The following is a 20244-nucleotide window of genomic DNA, read 5'->3' on the forward strand; positions in this document are numbered from 1 at the left end:
TTGTTCCCTTCCGTTTTCTCTATCCCTGTTTATTTCACGCACCTGCCTCAATTTCATACTCCCTATTTAGTTCAGGTGTGTGCTCTTTCTGTTGTGGCTTCATTGTCTTTTGTTTGGCTTGTTTGGAAAGCTCTCAAGCCCTCTCAAGCCTTTTCGTACAATACGTTTTTTGAATAATAAGAGGAACCTAGGTACCACTGTACTTGGGTAGTCTTTGTCTGATCCTTTTAAGATCCTTCTTTTAAATCTCTGACTTGTTTATAGACCCGGTCCCCAGTCGTTTGGGATGTTCTATATTTGCTGTACTGCTGTACTCGACAGGATCAATATGTTTTTATTATCATTGAAGCCATAATCCTGACAAATCATTGGCTGAGTCACCTAAGTTTGAAAGAGGATGTGCGTTCCATTATTAGTCACTCGGATATCCCACCCAAACAGCTGGAGCTCCATTCTTTTGGAAAGACAAGGTTGGCGCACCCTCACGAGTCAGGCGCAGGAATATCTAGAGGGAGACACAGCGAGTGACTGTGACAGATGCAAGAGAAAGAAGAAAGAAGGCCTTGACTGCTGACCCAGACAACTGCAGATAATTCCCTTGACCCCACTGCACCCGTGGCTGCCGCTCGAGGATTGGACTGTACAGCCATTGGGGGGCCCACACCAGGAGAGGACAACTTATATCATCAGACCAATGGACAACCAAGTACCTCAGACATTTAGTATCATACTACTATGAGGCAACTGATAAAATAATTTAGATCCAATGTTTTCTCATCCCCTCCCCAATCATTCAACCCCTTATCTTGTTTTCTCTATCTACCCAATATCCCTCAACTCTATCTATCTCAACGCAACCAATCAAGACAGATGGTTGCCCCACAGAGGCTGGGTTTTGTTTGAAATTCCCTCCTAGGAGGGAGATTTTCTTGCCTTTGTCACCAGGACTTGCTATGTGGGTTTCCGTTGGCTGTAATGTGTGATGAGCATAATTCTAGACCTGCTCAATGTTTAAAGACCCTTGAGATCACTTCTGTTATGAATTGGCTTGATAGAAATACAATTGACTTGACTGACTTCTGCAGAGAGACCACCGTGAGACAGATTAGTTTTACTCTACTGATGATGTGTTGTTGCAATAATAATTCTGTCGGCACTGTAGCATCTCAATCCATTATGGAGAAGTATTACCATTTTTTTTTTTGGTGGTGTTTTTTGTTTTTGTGGCTCCATTGGCATCATTAACGAGTTTCCTGCAAAGTTAATTCTGCACAGTAAATTCCCCAGTGTTAAATATGCAGTGTCAAAGTGCATTGACTCTATCCGAGTTAATACAACAACAGCATGAGTAAAGCGCCCCCCAGTGTTGGTGTCAATTTCCGTCGTTAAATGAGCAGTGTTAGACTTACTCTGAAGAGCCCCGCCCACCTCCTCTTCAATTTCTAACAGTCAGAATTTTCAAGACGGCATTTTCTCCCAGTGGAAAGAGTACGTACGGTAAGTTTCTGCTAATTACTTAATAAACCAATTATGTGGAGTTTCAACTGAAGCAACATGTTAGAATTAATTTATATTGTTGTTCGCTGTGCACTTCAGGTATTTTCTGGCGGTTGAAAATACCGAATTCTAAAAGGGCTAATGTGACCGAGTGGATGCTAGCTTAAAATGCCATTGTCATTAAACGTAATATTAACTAACTAGAAAGCGTCAGACTCTACACGGGGTAAGGTGAACGTGGTTAACATATGGCAGAAGGGTGATTATATTGTGCATCGTCCACAGTGTGTATATTTTGAGAGGGGAGACGACTAAACTAGCTAAAGATAGCTTGATTCGTTAGCCACCTCAGGTTACGTTGCGCGCGCGGGCTATTTGAAAAAGTACAACAGTAAGTGAACCAGAAGATTTAATATGTACGTTTTACATAATACTTATTGTATAATTAATTAATAATTGTATGTTTGTTGTCCATTAAAATGGCTGTGAAGCAAGATAGCTGTTCTTCATGATGTTCTTCTGATATGTTCTTCATTAGATAAGGAATGGGTTTATGGGGCAACTTTGCGTAACATGTCTTCTTTCTCCTGTTGCCAATTGTGGTTAGAATCTGTCTCCATGGTAGCCTCTCCTGAGTCCCAACTATCATCTCTGGGTTCATCGGACTCACTGGATACCATCATCCTTTCAGACAGCCCTTCCAGAAAGTGTCAGAGGCTGGATTCAGAGGCTATGCAAGTAAGACTTCACACAGACACTAATGTTTTCTATTGGACAAGGATTAAAATGGTACAAATGGAGATGTTAAACTGCATTGTTTGAGGACTTTGTTGAAGTCATTATATCCAGCATTTAAGTTAACTTTGTATTGCAGTAGATATAATCCTGATTTTTTTCTGTTTTTGTTTGATATTTGTATTTAAGCTGGTGAAATCCATTCTTACCAAGAAATCTGGTGGAGAATATATAATAAATGAATACAACCGAACTAAGACCTTGGCAGATGAGAGCAGAAGGAAAATGGTGAACATACTGGCAGCTGATATGACGGAGAAGAATGGGTAAATTGGTTATTGTTTTAAGTTAGCACTTGTGTTCTTATTTAGGTTTCAGAGTAATTTGAAATCTGAAGTAAATCTAGGAAGTATGAATATGATATTGTGTTTCTTGCAGTACATCTCCACCCAGACAGGTGAAAGAAATGTATGCGAGAGGAATTGTGAACTTGTTCCCCTACGTCAGAGACCCATTCTCCAAGAATGGCTATGTGAGTTTACTCTTATTGTTGTTATAATGTTAAAATATTTTGAATCCTACCAGAGCATATTTTTTTCCACTTTTGTCACTAATAAAGTGGCTGTTTTTATAATCCTTTCATTGTCCAAGGAGCATTATTATGATGGAGACAGTGGTACTGGGTACTTGGCCTGGAGAATTAAAACTATTCAGAGATGCAGTGCTAAAGACAAGCGGTCATTATTTGGAGGTAATCCTATAATAATGTATTGAACAGTATAGTCACAAGATCAGTTCGTGCCTTTGTTGTATGTGTTGCAATGCCTTTCAGCCAATAAACATTTTTTCTGTACAAGTACAAGTACAGTTACATCTAAGTGACTAAAAGTGTTTTGAAATGTATGTGATTGTCATCATATCCCCATATTGTTTAGCATCAGCGGAAGGACCATCTGGTGAGGACATGTCAGGAGGACCAACTGTCAGACGAGTTTCCCAATTCGTTCCAGAGACTGTCCTGAGTGAAGATGAGTGCAAGGAAGCAATGTCACTGATGAAACATTCAGCTAATGAGGACACAGTTAGGAAGAAGATAAAGGGGACAGTGACCTCTCATCAATTTTACTGCTGCTACACTTGATCCCACCTACTGCTCTAGGTCGGAAGAGGCCAGGAAAGGTGTCTGCGTCCCGGGCTGAGGAGCATCTTGTGGTCTTCAAGAAGGTTTGTATTTTTTCCTAATTGATGACGTATATTTTACATTAATTTATTATGTAAACATTTTAATATAATATCACAACCATATAATTTTTTTTAATCTCCTCTCCATAGACGGGAACAAGCATCCAAGAGCATCTCGATGCCATAACTAGTAGCACTCAACCCTATCTCCTGGCTGTTGGAGTGAGGAAGAATGCAATCCACCAGTTCTTCATCATTCTCGACAAGAATGCTATACCTTGCAGGTCACCCTCTTCTCTTGGTGCTTTTGATGAACTGTTTAAGGTACACTTCGTGTTTGGGACATCATACAACACCATGCTCCACAACATGTACACGTTCATCCAAACCACTGTGTACAACATTGATGTTGGCAAATTTTATGCCGACCTAAGGTCAGTGTTTTTATATTCTGTACCTGATGTTGATATTTTGGCCTGACAGGAAAATAAAAGTTGTTAAATGTATGCTATTGTTGTAATGTGTTTTGTACTCACTTGCAATTTAGCTATTTACAAGACAGATTTGGTTAGAGTTAATTTGACACTGGAAAAGAGTAAATAAAGTGTAAAATTAACACCACCAACAGTTATTTACAGAAATAGTATCAAGTTTTATTAATACTGTGCAGTGTTAACAAATGTTAGTATTTACTCTATAAGAGTTTTTTCTTCACTGCAAGGGAGTAAACAATCAACACAGTAAAGTGTAGCATCAAACCTTATGAGAGTTATTTGACCACTAATGCAGTGTTAATGAACAATTACATTTAACTCTATCAGAGTTGATTTATTACCACAGAAGAGTAAAATATCAACACTATTCAGAGTACTATTTACACTTTCCCGAGTTAATAAACCTGTAGTGTTAAATTTGAATAGCACTATACAGTGTTAGCCAGTGTTAATTTTTTACACTATTTAGTGTTAATTTAACTCTAAAATTTTAACACTATGAAAAGAGTACATTTAACACCAGTTCAGGGCAGGACCAAATAGACTCAGGAATAGTGTTAAATTTAACTCTTTAAGTGTTAATTTAACACTGCAGAATTTACTGTGTGGGCTGATCCTTCATCTTTCTCAAAATCACCCCCAAGGTAAGATCATGAATGGAGCTCATAAGTGTAAATATAAGCGTAAAGTCATGAATATTATGATTTTCTGCTTTTTTATTTACTTTACTCCAAGTGTTCCTATCTTTGTGATAAACTGCTCCCATGACTTTTTGGAGTTATAAAAAGCTGCATATGGCTATAATGAGCAACATTTTGCTATTCTGAGCTCCAGACTGCAATCGTAATTTGTGAGCGTACATGTAAAATTTTTATGTTGTCACATTACTGTGAGTGGCCCAATCTGGCATGAATCTGTTTAGCAAACAGCTTGATTCCACTGAGGCCAGCTGCATCAGGCAGCCATGATTAGACACTCCAATGGCACCAAGCTGCACAGAGCAGATTGAATGAGGCAGAACACTCTCCAGTTCATAATGACCTTGCTCATTAAAAAAATATATAGAAAATAATACACAGCAAGTTAAATAGGTTTAAACAGTTACAACGAGGACTAGAGATGTTGTTTGCTGTCAGTAAAGGTATAACTGTGGAGTAGCGATTACAAAATGTGCTATGCCGTATGTGCATGCGTGTGAGCATTGTGGCCCCTCAACCTGAAATTGATTTTTTTGCTTGATATACAGTGGATACTGCACATTCATGATTCAGCATTAATAGCCCTGAAAATTAATGACAAAACGATATTTGTCTTTATACTTCATAGTTTCAAATTATTTTTTTTAGCATTGAGTATGGAGATTGTGAAAAGGAGGTAAAGAAGCGTGTGCAGGCAGGATTGAACGGGTGGAGAAAAGTGTCAGGTGTGATGTGTGATTGAAGAGTTTCAGCTAAAATGAAAGGAAAGGTATACAAAACTGTGGTGAGACCAGCCATGGTGTTTGTTCTCAGTGCCACTGAGAAAAAGACAGGAAGCAGAACTGAAGGTAGCAGAGATGAGAATGCTGAGGTTCTCATTGGGAGTGACCAGGATGGATAGGATCAGGGGGACATTACATGTTGAGATAAAGTCAGAGAGGCCAGACTGAGATGGTTGGGACATGTCCAGAGGAGAGATAGTGAATATATTGGTAGAAGGATGCTGCGTTTAGAGCTGCCAGGTAGGAGGCGTAGAGGATGACCAAAGAGGAGGTTTATGGATGTAGTGAAGGAGGACATGAAGGTAGTTGGTGTGAGAGAGACAGATGCGGACGACAGGGTTGTTTGGAGGCAATAGATTTGCTGTGGCAACCCCTGAAGGGAACAGGTGAAAGAGAAAGAAGAAGAAGAAGTTTAGCATTGAGTACTTGTACTTGAACACAGTGACTCCAGTTTCATCTATTCATCAATTATGTTACATGATCATTCTTGTGTACCTATGTACTACGATGCTCCAATTAGAGTTGTATGCTGTCGATTCCGATACCGATCATCCAGGACTAAAATTGCCCGATACTGATCACATGGATTTATTATACATGTTTTAATTTATTTATGATGAGTTCTATTGGCCAGGGGTGCTGTCTAAAAGGTCAGAACAGTTCAAATGTCGTTTTTCTTTTTTGTTTCAATCACCCTCATTTAGACAAAAACATATTTGACGTACTCTTTCGAGGTAATATATATCACTTGTGTGACGCCTTCTTTAGAGACTGGAGTAGGTGGAAGAGAGCACTCCATCGCTGAGAAAGGCTGGTCATCTCGTCTGATGAAATCAATAATATTTTGGTTTATTAATCAGCCTTCTGACTGACACACACATACGGTAGAGCAGGGGTGCTCACACTTTTTCAGCATGCGAGCTACTTTTAAAATGACCGAGTCAAAATGATCTACCCACTACAAAAATGCAAAACATATATTTATTTTCAAATGTATTGAGGATTATTTGTACGTACAATGTATGTTGATGTACCTTACATAACCAAATGAGCCAATATTGCGAAACACACATAATTAACTATTAACATTTTTTGTAATTACCTGAGTTTACTTTGATGACTTGCACTGAATTGAACCAGCCAGGGATGCATAGTCCGGACAGTAGCTGCTGATAGCCAGCCTCAAGCACACTTCCAAATGTTTATCAGTCATGGATAATATCCGTATCATAATATCCGTATAATATTCCATATCCGTATGGAAGTGATATGTTTTTTGCCTTTTTACTTGGTCCAGCTCCTTCACTCATTTTAGTGACCATAAACTTTAGCGAGGGCTTTAAAATCTCGCAATTCGCCGACTAGCTTAGCACTTTGCATCGTTGTTTACGCATGAGCGGTGACCTAAAGGTCAAAATTCAGTTGTCATCTGATTGGTTGTCCTGTATGTCAATCAAGTAACGGGGATGGATGATAGGCTGACATCGTAAGTTCTGCTGCACTTGGAGACGTTGTTTGATTTGATTGGTCGCCCGAAGGGCAACATTCTGTTGTCATCTGAATGGCTGCCCTGTATATCAATCAAGTGACGGCATTGATGCTGGGGTGATATTTTTTTAATGTCACGCCGCGATCGACCAGCGATCGACCGGTAGCTCGCGATCGACTTAATGAGCACCCCTGCGGTAGAGTATTGTCCACATGGCAGTGTTAGCTGCCGTTTGACTGATGATCAAACAGTGAGCCTCGAAAACTCACCAAACTTTGTCAAGTGTTTGTTCTTCTAATGCCATTTTAAATTAAAGATGTCTAACGTGCTACCCCCGCAAGATAGTTTTCGCTTTCATGTATTGGCAGTTAGGTTCCACTCGGGAGACATAATTGTGTGAATGCTGGAAGCCATTTTCATCTATTTATTCTTCTTCCTACTTCTTATTCCGCCTCATTTTTTGGTCGCTAACTACTCCTCCATTCCTTAACAAATTCAAACAAATCTGACATCAAAATGTTGAGCTTAATCGGGACAAGTGAGCTACCTATTGATAACTTTCTAAATATTCCTACATTTACATATTTTTTGTGAAAATTTTCAAATTGAAAATGAATGGGCATGAGTATAGACATGGTGTCAGATGAACAAAAGATACCAAGTAAATGAATACTGTAGTAAATACACAGGACATCTACCAATACTCCATGGAATGACAAAAAGTAAATTATATAACACATGTAATACTAACAACTACTTAAAGAGCAGTGCAGCAATGCATTATAGGAATTAGCATTAGAATTTCTGAGCCTCCGACTGCATATTATCCTGACTCAGTTGAAGGTGTATAGCTCAGTTAGTAGAGCACCCCATTCTTAATCTGGTGGGTGTGAGTTCAAGCTCAAGTACCACGCAACTTTATGTAATGGTAATGGTTTTATTTCATTTGAACATGCATCAGATTATAATTGAGTGCATCACATAATCAGTTCACAGTTCCACATGTCCAAAAGGAGTAGGAAGAAGCAAAGCTTATTAAATCCTACCCCTCCATCTGGTACTTTTACAATCAGTAACTGTTACATTTGTCCACTTCCTGCTTTCCATAATACAGTTTAAGTACAGTTTTTGTTTTGTTTTTTTTAATAATGCACCTCGTAACAAAGTACGAGGTGATATGACCATACAATGACATAATGGGTACCATAGTAACTGTCAATATAGTGATATATATAGAACATCATGACTGGTTCAAGACTCTTCATCCTTGTATTTAGCAAGCATCAACTGCTTGTATTGTTTCTTGAATTGGCTCATCGTTGTGCATTGTTTGAGATCCTTACTCAATCCATTCCATAGTTTGATTCCACATACTGAAATGCTATGGCTAGCATAACGTAGTCCTAGCATATAAGTGTTTCAAATTTAGTTCTTCCCTGAGATCATATTTCTCCTCTCTACAAGAGAAGTATTGGATGACATTTTTAGGTAATTGGTTATTTTTAGCCTTATGCATTATTTTAGCTGTTTGAAGATGAACTATATCAGCAAGTTTAAGTATTTGTGATTTTAGTAATAAGGAGTTAGTATGTTCTCTGTAGGCGGCATTGTGAATTATCCTTACTGATCTTTTTTGCAGTACATTTAGTGAGTGAAGATTGCTTTTATAGTTATAACCCCATATTTCCACACAATAAGTAAGATATGGTAGAACCAGAGAGCAATAAAGAGTGTGGAGTGATTTCTGATTGACAACAAATTTTGCTTTGTTCAATATTGAAATATTTCTTGCCACCTGTTGTATATTTGTATATTTATATTTGTAATATGAGGTTTCCAGCTCATATTTTGATCTATTGTGATCCCCAGAAATTTATTTTCCTTCACCCTTTCAATGTCCACACCGTCTATTTGAATTTGCTGGTGCGTGTCCTTTCTGCTGTTACCAAACAGCATGATTTTAGTTTTACTTAGGTTCAAGGACAAGCTATTATCATCAAACCATCTTTTTAGTGTGACCATTTCTTCTCTGACCTTTCTAATGATTTTGTCTGTATTCCCTCCAGAACAAAAAGCAGTGGTATCATCCGCAAATAATACCAGCTTTAAGTCTTTCGTTACTTTGGAGATATCATTGATGTACAAGTTGAACAATTTTGTCCCCAGAATTGACCCCTGGAGAACTCCGCACGTAATATATGAACTTGCAGCTGTGTATTCTCCTTGCTGTACGTATTGCTTCCTGTCAGCTAAGTAGCTTTTGACCCAGTTCAGAACTAATCCTCTTATTCCTTACCTTTCTAATTTACTTATTAGGATGTCATGATTGATTGTATCAAAGGCTTTTGTCAGATCCATGAATACTGCGACTGCACACTTCCTCTGATCTATAGCGTTAGTGATTTCCTTCTATAGCGTTAGTGATTTCCTACATGGTACTAAAAATAAAATTATACTACGGAAGACACTGTCCTCTAATCATTGGCCCCCTCACTGAAGGTTGAAGCGGGGATACAGTAAAGCATGATTTTTTTCGTAACAGATTGTAATTCTAACTTAATGTATTAGATCAATCTGTGCTTCATAACTTTAATGTAATTCTAACTTCATTCATTCATTTTCTACCGCTGGAGCTTATCCCAGCTGTCTTTGGGCGAGAGGCGGGATACACCCTGGACTGGTCGCCAGCCAATCACAGGGCACATATAGACAAACACCCATTCAAACTCATATTCATACCTATGGACAATTTGGAGTCGCCAATTAACCTAGCATATTTTTGGAATGTGGGAGAAACGGAGAAAACCCACGCATGCAAGGGAGAACATGAAAACTCCACACAGAGATGGCCGAGGGTAGGATTGAACTCGGGTCTCCTAGCTGTGAGGTCTGTGCGCTTGACCGCCATGCAGCCCTAATTCTAACTTATTTTACAAAATATTGTACCCTATTGTACATGTACCCCACCTTTTGCAAAATGCCTACTTGAATGGACTCCATCATAGCTACTGCTAACAAGCAATACACAAAGCGTGTTTGTGAATCATACTGGATGTCAAGCAGAAGGGACGGGGATATAAAAATTACATTACATCAGACGGAAGTCACTGTAATTTAATCTCTGCCACCTATCAACTAATTAAGTGACAATGGTTGAATGGAGAAGACAAACTCAGTGTTTTTTGAATTAATAATAACTTTTAAGGACACACCACTACTAGAATGTTGTCCACAGTGGAGCTACCATTCACTCAAAGCTTACTGCAGGAGGCTCCTTTACACCTGGTGCTAACAGACAGAACAAAAGTGGAAGGAGTACTGACGTGTTTGCTAATCACATATTTTACTTAAATACACACTGTGTATCTACTTATGTACATAGAAGAACAAAAAAATTAATACATGTGCATGGAAAAAACAAAATACACAACATTAAACACATAACTATTTAAAGAGCAATGCCGCAAAGCATGATTGGAGATCGCACCAGACTTATTTGGCATGCACTACTGCGACCCCAATTGTGGGAAATTAGTAAAAAAAAAATTGTATAGCACAGCTGGTAGCGTGCGTGTATCCAGACCCAGAGATGGTTGGTTCAATTCCTGATTTGAGCTCAAACTACCCATTTGCTCATACTTTCACTCTATGTTTTAGCACATTTCCAGAGCTTTTCAGTCAAGCTTCAGCTTCAGCAACAGCTCCCTCGTTCATTCTAAATTTCAATTTTCACACTTTTTAAAAGCATTTCAGTTTCACTTCAGCTTTTCAGAATTCGCACATCATGTCATCTAGTTGTTTTTGGTTTGGCACACCAGCACAGTGTTAAGGACAGCAGGAGGATGAGGCTGCCCAAGACATTAGTTTGGGAAAGACACTACAATGCATGAAAGATTTTTTCGCGGAAATCGTCCAACACTGACGGTGGCTGATCGATCGGAGCACCCCTAGTCCCATCATTCATTCATCCATTCATTTTCTACCACTTATTCTCACAAAGGCCGTGGAGGTGCTGGAGCCTATCCCAGCTGTCTTCGGGCTGGTCGGCAGCCAATCACAGGGCACATATAACCATTCACACTCACATTCATACCTATGGAAAATCTGGAGTCGCCAATTAACCTAGCATGCATGTTTTTGGAATGCAGAAAATAAATCTTTATGGGCATCTCAATCGCTCGCAGATTTTCACTATTCACTGATGGTCCTGGAAAGTAGCCCCTGCAAAAAGTAGCTCTTGCACTCCCCGTACAAATAGAGCAGCATCTTCTCTCTCTCTCTGACATGATATTCCATGCTGAAAACTGCTATTGGTCAACACAAGGTCAAACATGGATTTCACAAAGCTGGTACCAGACAAGCTTTCACCCTGCTGAACAACTCTCTGTACCAGATGGCTGACTACACTTGATGACAGGGCTGCCTGTGAGGGAGTAACATGCCACCCGACGCTTCTTTCTTTCCCAAATCAGATGGTGGAAGGTGACTTACAAGCACACACCTAGTTCATTCAAGATGCTTTGACACCAACAATGATGTCTTAAACACTGGCGCTGCATCAAAAAAAATGTGTACGCTTAGTGAAAATTTATATAAAATTTGTTTCCTACCATGTCAGGTCAAATGTTTATATTTTCAAGTGATATATTTTCATATATCCAACCAGGAACACACTGCAATCAATGAAAGTACATCTGTTATGATATTTTTAATTCAAGTGAAAAATATGTCTGTGGCCGAAATCGCATTCCTACGTCAAGTATTGGCCACATAGTCAGTAGATCGGCAAGACCTGGGTTCGAATTTTCTCCGGGTCGTCCCGTTTCTTCCCACATTCCAAAAATATGACTGTACTGTCTGTGTATCAATATGAGCGTGAATGATTGTTTGTCTATAGCCTGAAGTCAGCTGGGATAGGCTCCACCATACCTCCGCGACACTAGTGAGGATAAGCGGCATAGAAAATGGATGGGTGGATGGATCCAGACCCATCCGTGTCAGAGGGGACAAACTACCACTATTAGCGAAACTCATCGCCAATGAATAGCAAACCCGGGAGGCAACAAGCAGCTGTGAGCGACACGCTCACATCCAGAGCGAATTACAAGTGCCCCATGGTTTGGGTGTCAGATGTGAAAAGAATGTGGTGGTATTGAAGTACTTCACAGGAGGAAAAGCGGCCGGTGTTGATCAAGTACTCTTGCTAGTACTGTCTCTTGCAAGAACTGAAGATGAACTTACTCTACATAAATGTCCGTGTAAATTAATGTAAACTCACCTGATGTGTTTATTCTGATTCCAATAAGTTTCCATGTTCCAAGTTCCAAGCTTGTTCCAAGTTTGCTGCTTTTTTCTTTATATTGCCATATATTGCTAAATCTGACATGCAAGTATTTTTTTCTCCTCCATGTTTATCGGCAATACTGATTCCCATCCTGTCCACTCATTGGTTGATCTATGAAACTCACTGTGATTGCTCCTCGTTTGGGCAACATAGATGAAAAGTCGAACATTTTTCAACTTTCTGGGATTGCATTGCAAACCAGCATGTGCACGATGACATGCACAAGCACAAACTTTCACACATACTAATTTTGTGTGTCGCTTGGCTGGATGGTGACTGACAATAATCAGCACTTTGTCCAGGTTCCGTTGAAAATGAATGGAGTAAAGGCGATGTCGCCTCCTGTGTGTGGCAGACAGCCATAGATTACGTGTTTGGTTGTGCTGCCCTCCTACCATGAACATTTTACAGTACATTTTTTCTTGTTTTTAGTACTGTATTTACTAGGCAGTATTTGGCAGTATTTCTCTGACAGTTTAGGAAGTTAATGTGTTGCTTTACTAATTGTCGGTTAATAATACATGTGTTCCGTGTTAGGACATTTTGTGACATGACGCCACAACTTAGTTGACTTTTGAACTTAATTATGTCTCTTAAATATCTATTATTGCCTCATACCATCTTTAAATATACAGAAAGTTTGTGTTATATGGTGCTATATTGTGTTATAGTGTATGAGTATGTAAGTGGCACAGGTAAGTGGAAAAAGTTGGACGTTTCGGTACACCTAGCTGTGAAGGGAGGAACTGAATTGTCATTTCATTGTCATTATTGTTTATTGACTGGATTCAAGACAATGAGAACAAAAATAACATAATTAAAAAAATATGGAGTGTGGCCAAGGAAGGATGATTCAATTCTGTGTTTGCCGTTTATATTTACTGTATATTTACTGTATACTGCACTCTCCATGTAGGCCAGGGGTGCTCATTAAGTCGATCGCGAGCTACCGGTCGATCGCGGAGGTGGTACTGGTCGATCGCTGGTCGATCGCGGCGTGACATTACAAAAATATCATCCCAGCATCAATGCCGTCACTTGATTGATATACAGGGCAGCCATTCAGATGACAACTGAATGTTGCCCTTCGGGCGACCAATCAAATCAAACAACGTCTCCAAGTGCAGCAGAACTTACGATGTCAGCCTATCATCCATCCCCGTTACTTGATTGACATACAGGACAACCAATCATATGACAACTGAATTTTGACCTTTAGGTCACCGCTCATGCGTAAACAACGATGCAAAGTGCTAAGCTAGTCGGCGAATTGCAAGATTTTAAGCCCTCGCTAAAGTTTATGGTCACTAAAATGAGTCAAGGAGCTGGACCAAGTAAAAAGGCAAAAAACATATCACTTCCATACGGATATGGAATATTATACAGATATTGTGATACGGATATTATCCATGACTGATAAACATTTGGAAGTGTGCTTGAGGCTGGCTATCAGCAGCTACTGTCCGGACTATGCATCCCTGGCTGGTTCAATTCAGTGCAAGTCATCAAAGTAAACTCAGGTAATTACAAAAAAAATTAATAGTTAATTATGTGTGTTTTGCAATATTGTCTCATTTGATTATGTAAGGTACATCAACATACATTGTACGTACAAATAATCCTCAATACATTTGAAAATAAATAGATGTTTTGCATTTTTGTAGTGGGTAGATCATTTTGACTCGGTCATTTTAAAAGTAGCTCGCATGCTGAAAAAGTGTGAGCACCCCTGATGTAGGCAATGCATTGCTCAATGTGATGTTTAAATGGTGAACATGGGAAGTAGAAAGGAGTAAAAAAAATACTGTATGATGTATAGAGAAAAAAGAACCTCTGCGTCTGAGGAGGTACTGCTGATTCAGCCCAAGAATGCCCACTGACGGAAACCACCAGTTACTCATTACTATCATCACAGCTACTGTGGTGAAGTACAGTACAGTGTTCCCCCACTACATCACTGTTCACCTTTTGAAACATTCACTGTTTCTCAGGTTTTTTAAGTTAAATCGTTCTGCATCCTTGCGGTGTATTGGAGTGATCTACCGGTGCTATGTTGTATGTGTCTGCTATTGTCAATCATCGTCAACATGACTTTATCTCAGTATATGTATGTGCCTATACAAGAATATTAGGAGCCCATATTACACAATAGCTGGCTAACTATAGAGCCACAACAGTCCTTTTGGGCAAATGAAGAACCCATTCTGTTTTGTGTCCTGGTTGTGTCCGCCAATAAACCATAGAAGAAGCAGCAGCTAACCGGCTAAATGAATCAATTCCATCAGTTGGTATCCCAGTGAGAGCAGTCATTGTAACTAACTAAAACCTTTGGGTCATCATCTGTATATTCAGGCTCAAAAAGATAAGGTTCTGATTCCTCAGTCTGCCATGACACACTCCATGCTACTGTTGTTGATGAAAGTAGAGTTCATGCTGATCAATTGGCTCTGTGAAAGCAATGCACCGAGGAAAGAAGCTCTGGTAATGTTTTAAATCATCAATACAGAAGAGACTGTAAGCATGTTATCATAATGTATAGGTTAATGCATAACAAGATGTATCTTTTCCTTTAACAAAAAAAAGATTGAACAAAAAAAGTCTATATTTTTCATAATGACAAATTAATGTCCAAAGAGCGTACACCTCACCTTCCAATGTAAAGCTTTTCAAAGTACCGCCTTGGTCAGACATTTTTTGAGGCACGTTTTGCAGGGTGCAAAATACTTACAAATATAAGTCCCACATACAGCAGACATGGTTGTTTTGAATGCTGCATCGGGGGCTGAGCTGATCAGCAGAGGGGATCGGTGTTTTAAAGCAAGTATCAGAAGGTATTAGTACTGTGCTTTTTCACTGATATCGGCTGATACCGATCGGTGGCTGATTGATCGGAGTACCCGTAATATTGTATAAACAACCAATATACAACCAATGAACTGCGATAAACAAGGGATTACGTTACAGTATATTCAATGATGGCTAACATTTAGATTAGATTAGATATGATTGTACTTTATTCATCCTACAACCAGGAAATTTAGAATTGAAAGCAGCAGAAAGTTACAAAAAACACAATAAAACCAAATACCTATACAAGAAAGATAATCTAATCTGGGAAAAAAAACTTTGTTAAACTTGACCAAAACATTGTCCTTAGCCTTTAAAGTTTAGAATCTTGTCATACACTTACTTTGCATGGGCATCATCTCCAGACAATCACACTTCTGCTTTCATAAACCTCTGACCTGCAAGGAAATGCACAAATCATGAGCAGACATTCAGCATTAATCTTCCTATGTAGAGGATCAATATATGAATTACTTAAAGGTTAGTACAAACTACCTAACATTTAATCAATTTCACCAACAAATGCTCGTTGTGTATATACGTTTCTGAATTCTGATCACATTAAAGCTTTGTTGATGGTGTAATGGCTTTTATATATTAATACATCGTTAACGTGATCAACATTACTGATTGTTGAAATGTATTTCAACCGACAAGTCTATGCAATGTATTAATGAATTAAATTGAAGACACAATGGTGCTATAAGAAGTGTCAGACACAATACAGTGTGTAAGGCAAACTATTGAAAGTAAGGTGTATATAGCTTTCATGTGATGTCTTGACTAGATTTTGGAACCCCCATGTAGACCCAAATGTTGTGGATGTTGCACAAGATCAGTTTACTAAAGATATACTAAAAAAATTACCAAAATAATTAGATTTTCAATAAAAGTACATACTAAGGACAACAAGAAGAGCTGCTGTGCAATCATTTCAATTTAAAGCCGGAAAGCAAACAATGGTTAGAGAACAGAGCAATAAGAAAGTCCAGGAACATGCCAGAGAAACAGGGGAAAAGTATGACCAACAAAAATCTACCCATAACAGAGTTTGAAAAAAATGGAAGCCAGTAACAAGAAAAAAGCGAAGAAAGCACAGTGAGTTCAGGAGGGAAACCACACGTCATAGTTGATGATTGCCAATTGCATCCACAAGCCTTGCTGCTCCACCCCAGGGACCAGCCCATCCCTTGTTGGGATGCAGTCTATGACACATCATTTCAAAGTGTATATTTTCCTCCATTTTTCACATTAGAGTGGAACCTTGGTTATCATTAATTTGTTGTTAACCAAAACGAACATTAACTGGAATAACTTTTCCCATGAGAAATAATGGAAATCAAACGCATTTGTTCCAGAAAGTCATAAAGTGAGCACAAAGCATGTTTATTTAGTTTGACAACTATCGTTTTACATAACAATATTTCAAAATACATATCAATGATAAATGAAAGGCATATATAAACATTTAAAGTGTTCCTGTTACCTATACTGAAGACGTGCTTCTTGACTTGACTGAAAACAGGAGGTAGTGGTGGTGGTTGATCTCGCTGCCACACCGTGTCTTTAGGAACACGTCTTCAAATAAAGTAGATGTAACCTTCAATGTTTATGTTCTTTCGCCATTTAGACACATTTATAGCTGTCTTATGCATGAAAAACTACAATTGTCAAACTAAAAAATGCTTTGTGTTAATATTTTTGAGTCAACCACTGATGACATCATAGATAGGCGACATGACTTTTGTTTACAGTTGCCATTTTGTAAGCTTGCTAAGAGGATGCTAACAAGGATGCTAACAATTTTGTACATTAACAGAAAAACACGCTAACCGAGGTTCCACCATATGTAGTTATACAGAGTGGTGCGGTATTATTTTAAAATGTAAAAATCAGCCACAATAATGTTACTACTGTTGTTACTACTGTTGTTGTTTCTTTCTTAACCCCTCAAAAATGCAGTGAGTGAAGCTGCAGCATATTAAACCCTACAGCTCACTTATCTAACTCCCAGAAGCCACTTGGAGAAAGGTCAAATTGACTTATGCTTCTTGCCAGGAGACCTTCAAGCGTTTCACTGCCTGGTTGATATTCATGCTTAGTTGGAGCATAATGTGAGTAAATGAATAAACATTAAGATTAAAATGACATCCAACTCCAACTGGTTAAACTGGTTGGTATTTTGACCCGGTTAAGATAAGTTGGCATGTAACTGAACAAATAAAGCTTGCTGTAAATGTCTGTATCTGTTCACCCATCTAAATTATCTGTAGCCGTACTCAGAGTGGGCGGGGCTTAAACCGGAAATTGGTGTGGTTTAACTGAAAATAGGCAGAGCTTGCATCTGTACATTATTTTAAATCTGAAATTGACACGGATTGATCAGAAGTTGCAATATGCATTGTGTATGTATATGTATTTTTAATCAACTGTGCGAAGTTGGTGATTTATGCATACATGGCAAAAGGGAAATAATCTGTGAGCCTTGTTGATTTTTGTTAACCTAAAAAGCACCACATTCAGTCCTACAAGCAGTTTTCGAACTGACTTTATATCACCAGCAAGCAAGCAGACGAAACAAAAATATATTTCAGTGACTGATGCACGATTGTGCCCCGCTGTCTTGTTAATGTCATGAAACGAGTTTGTATTTAATCGTATAAGATCTTTTGACATGTGATCTCATTACAAACCTAATGCTGAATATAATAAAATAGTAAAATACAATTTTACTTGAATATAATATATCACATATTCTTCTGGTATGTATTGATTAACTCAACATTCAATCAATGATTTGAACGCATGAAACAAGGGAGTTCGTTAATCATTCTCCAGTCCAGCATGGTACGGATATCTCTGCGTGAATATTCACAGAGATCCAACTGGCGACCACACATCCCCACCAAATGAGAGTTAAGTCGAGCAGTGCTAGCGAGTGAGCCAAAAGCCCCGGCTGTCAACCCTTTGTCCAGCATAGTCTGTACCAAATAATTAGGGCACAGGTGTCAGTGTGTCTTCATGTGCCCCTAATGTTTTGTAATAAGATGGCTGACCTTTTGTATCGTTAACATACTTTCTTAACTAGAAATAGAAATGCTGCATAATGAAGAATGCCAATGGGCCAGCGACTTCAAAGAAGACAACTTCAAGGGCTTGGACTCGGGCTACATGACCGCCCACGCCAAATATAGCCATATGCCCAACCCACCAAGGAATTGGGATTAAGACATAGGCAGCGCCGAGTGGTGGGCCATGGGTTCCAGTGCTCTTCTCAGCCCCCCAATCCATCACGAACCCCATGTCGCTACCCTCCACACCATGACAACATGGCAAGCACTCGGCCGAGGATCCAGGACGACATCTCTTCAAATTTTTAATTTGCAATTTATTTTCATCTGCAGCAGGATTTCCTCAGTCTTTAGGAGCTGAGCTCTCTTGCTGTCATGTTACGCCCATATGAAGGCTTTTTATGCAATAGTCTTACAATTCTCACAACCCTTTTTCAAGAATTTAATGTCACTATTAGAGACTGATGAAAAAACATAGTACATGCAGAAGTGGTAAATGGGTATTACTACAATGTATTTTCAGTGTAATTTTTTTTTCAAACTTTGTTATAACAATGGACAGAGTGGCTTCCAGAGTGTTTTTTCTGTGTGTGTGTGTGTGTGTCGCTCCATTTAGGCCTCCGTACATCAGAGTCCCAGCCTAATTAAAACTGAACAGATGGGAGAGTTAAAATGTCATGGAAGTTTTGCTACTAATTGCTTGTTGGAGCGTGTCCCTCAATGGTGTTAAAAGCACCATCTCCATCAGCCCCAAGAGCTCACTATGACAGGGCTTTTCTCCCCTCAGAGAACGCAATACGGCTGGGGCCTCCACGCCTCCCTGAAAAAACTTCATTTAGGATGCGCTCTCTATTGCATGTGGAAGCATGATTGCATAAATTAAAAGACTTGGTGGATTTTGTCTCCTGCTTTTTTCCATTTCTGAAATTCTTTTAGTTTATAATGTAACAACACTTGAAATAAATACATTTCAAAATACTAAATGTGAGTTGTGGATACAAGTATTTTGTTCAAAGTTTTCATTTTCGTTTTATTTGGGTTGAACTAACTATGAAAATAAATGTTATAAAAAGGCTACAACCTGCAAGTGTGCACCTCAAATGCAGAGGAGCGATCACATGTGCGTGTGTTTGTGCTCCCCGCCTGTATCTTTAGCCAACAGTATTTTATTGTTACCTGACTACTTTGACAATGTCATTTCAATTTTGAGGAGGCATGGCAGAACTTGTCACATTCTGCTTTTGAAACACCCGAGGGAAATACACATTTCAAAATGGATTCCCCCAAATGAATATATTGATTTTCTTTTTTTGAAGAAAGCTTGAGGCATTGTGTGTTGCAGCAATGTGGTATTGTCGTACACCTTCAGTGTCAGACAGTCCCCCTTCAAATTAGTGATAGGCAGGCAGCACAGTGGTGTGGCTGGCAATGCTGATTTACAGTATAGGTTGGAATCATAGGGACAATCCGTGAGATGCTTCCATGTTCTTTCTATTTTAACATGTTTAACTTCATGTGATTTATTGATTGTTTCAATGTGCCAGTTCTATGATTGACAAGTGTTCAGTCCTACAATGCATTCCACCCTCTGACCTGCAAATTGCTTGTAAATGCTGAAGCTCATCTCAAATGTAGAATGAATGTTGTTCCTAAAAAGTTCTCACAAATGTGTTGAAACCTACCCAACGACTGATGAGCGAACCAGCACCAACCAGAAACAACCACTCTACCTCCTAAGTCATGTTGCCAATGAGAAATCAGTGGAATGGAAATGGAAAATGTACAATTATTTTCCTCCAGTAGAGGGCACCATATAAATTGGTCATTTATTTTGAGAAAATTATGAGAACATTGTCACAAAAAATATGAAATCCCAGCAAATGTGGAAATTATTCTAAGTCTTGATTGATAGCCAATGTATCCTTAATGAGCTGAACATTTTGATGGTTGATTAGTTTGAATCGGTTGAGAAATGTGAGGTGTTTGCAAATCAAAAATGACGCAGAATAAGATGTGGGTTACAACTTGTTCCGAGTGTAATTGTGCTGCAAAAGCCAAATCACAATAAGTAGATAATACATACAAATTCCACCTAATTAAACGTA

The 20244-nt window shown here is 38.9% G+C and overlaps 2 protein-coding genes across 6 annotated transcripts in view; one reads left to right on the forward strand and one right to left on the reverse strand.

Annotated features, from left to right (window-relative positions):
* LOC131103798 (junction plakoglobin-like) overlaps positions 1 to 20244 on the reverse strand; it is a 116332-nt gene that overhangs the window by 43040 nt on the left and 53048 nt on the right. For 2 of the 4 annotated variants that reach the window (XR_009119684.1, XM_058050342.1), the window contains exon 2: positions 15412 to 15466. The exons of 1 other annotated variant lie outside the window; for it this stretch is intronic. Coding sequence is in view for 1 of the 3 variants with exons in the window: in XM_058050342.1 (XP_057906325.1) it covers positions 15412 to 15427 (16 nt within the window). In the remaining 2 variants the exon portion in view is untranslated. Of the gene's footprint in view, positions 1 to 381; positions 506 to 15411; positions 15467 to 20244 lie in introns of those variants that run through there. One more of the 4 variants, XM_058050344.1, reaches the window with a different exon arrangement.
* Positions 904 to 3907, forward strand: LOC131103799 (uncharacterized). Of its 2 annotated transcripts, XM_058050346.1 has the most exons (7): positions 904 to 1497; positions 2105 to 2235; positions 2422 to 2558; positions 2671 to 2764; positions 2884 to 2983; positions 3168 to 3456; positions 3565 to 3907. In XM_058050346.1, exons 2-6 carry the CDS (start codon positions 2116 to 2118, stop codon positions 3371 to 3373), a joined length of 657 nt encoding a protein of 218 aa, XP_057906329.1. In that variant the 5' UTR covers positions 904 to 1497; positions 2105 to 2115; the 3' UTR covers positions 3374 to 3456; positions 3565 to 3907. The 2 variants fall into 2 exon arrangements, with proteins under 2 accessions (XP_057906329.1, XP_057906328.1); XM_058050345.1 differs by lacking the exon at positions 904 to 1497 and having other exon boundaries at positions 1980 to 2235.

The sequence above is a fragment of the Doryrhamphus excisus genome, chromosome 15 (genome assembly GCF_030265055.1).
Source record: "Doryrhamphus excisus isolate RoL2022-K1 chromosome 15, RoL_Dexc_1.0, whole genome shotgun sequence".
NCBI lineage: Eukaryota > Metazoa > Chordata > Actinopteri > Syngnathiformes > Syngnathidae > Doryrhamphus > Doryrhamphus excisus.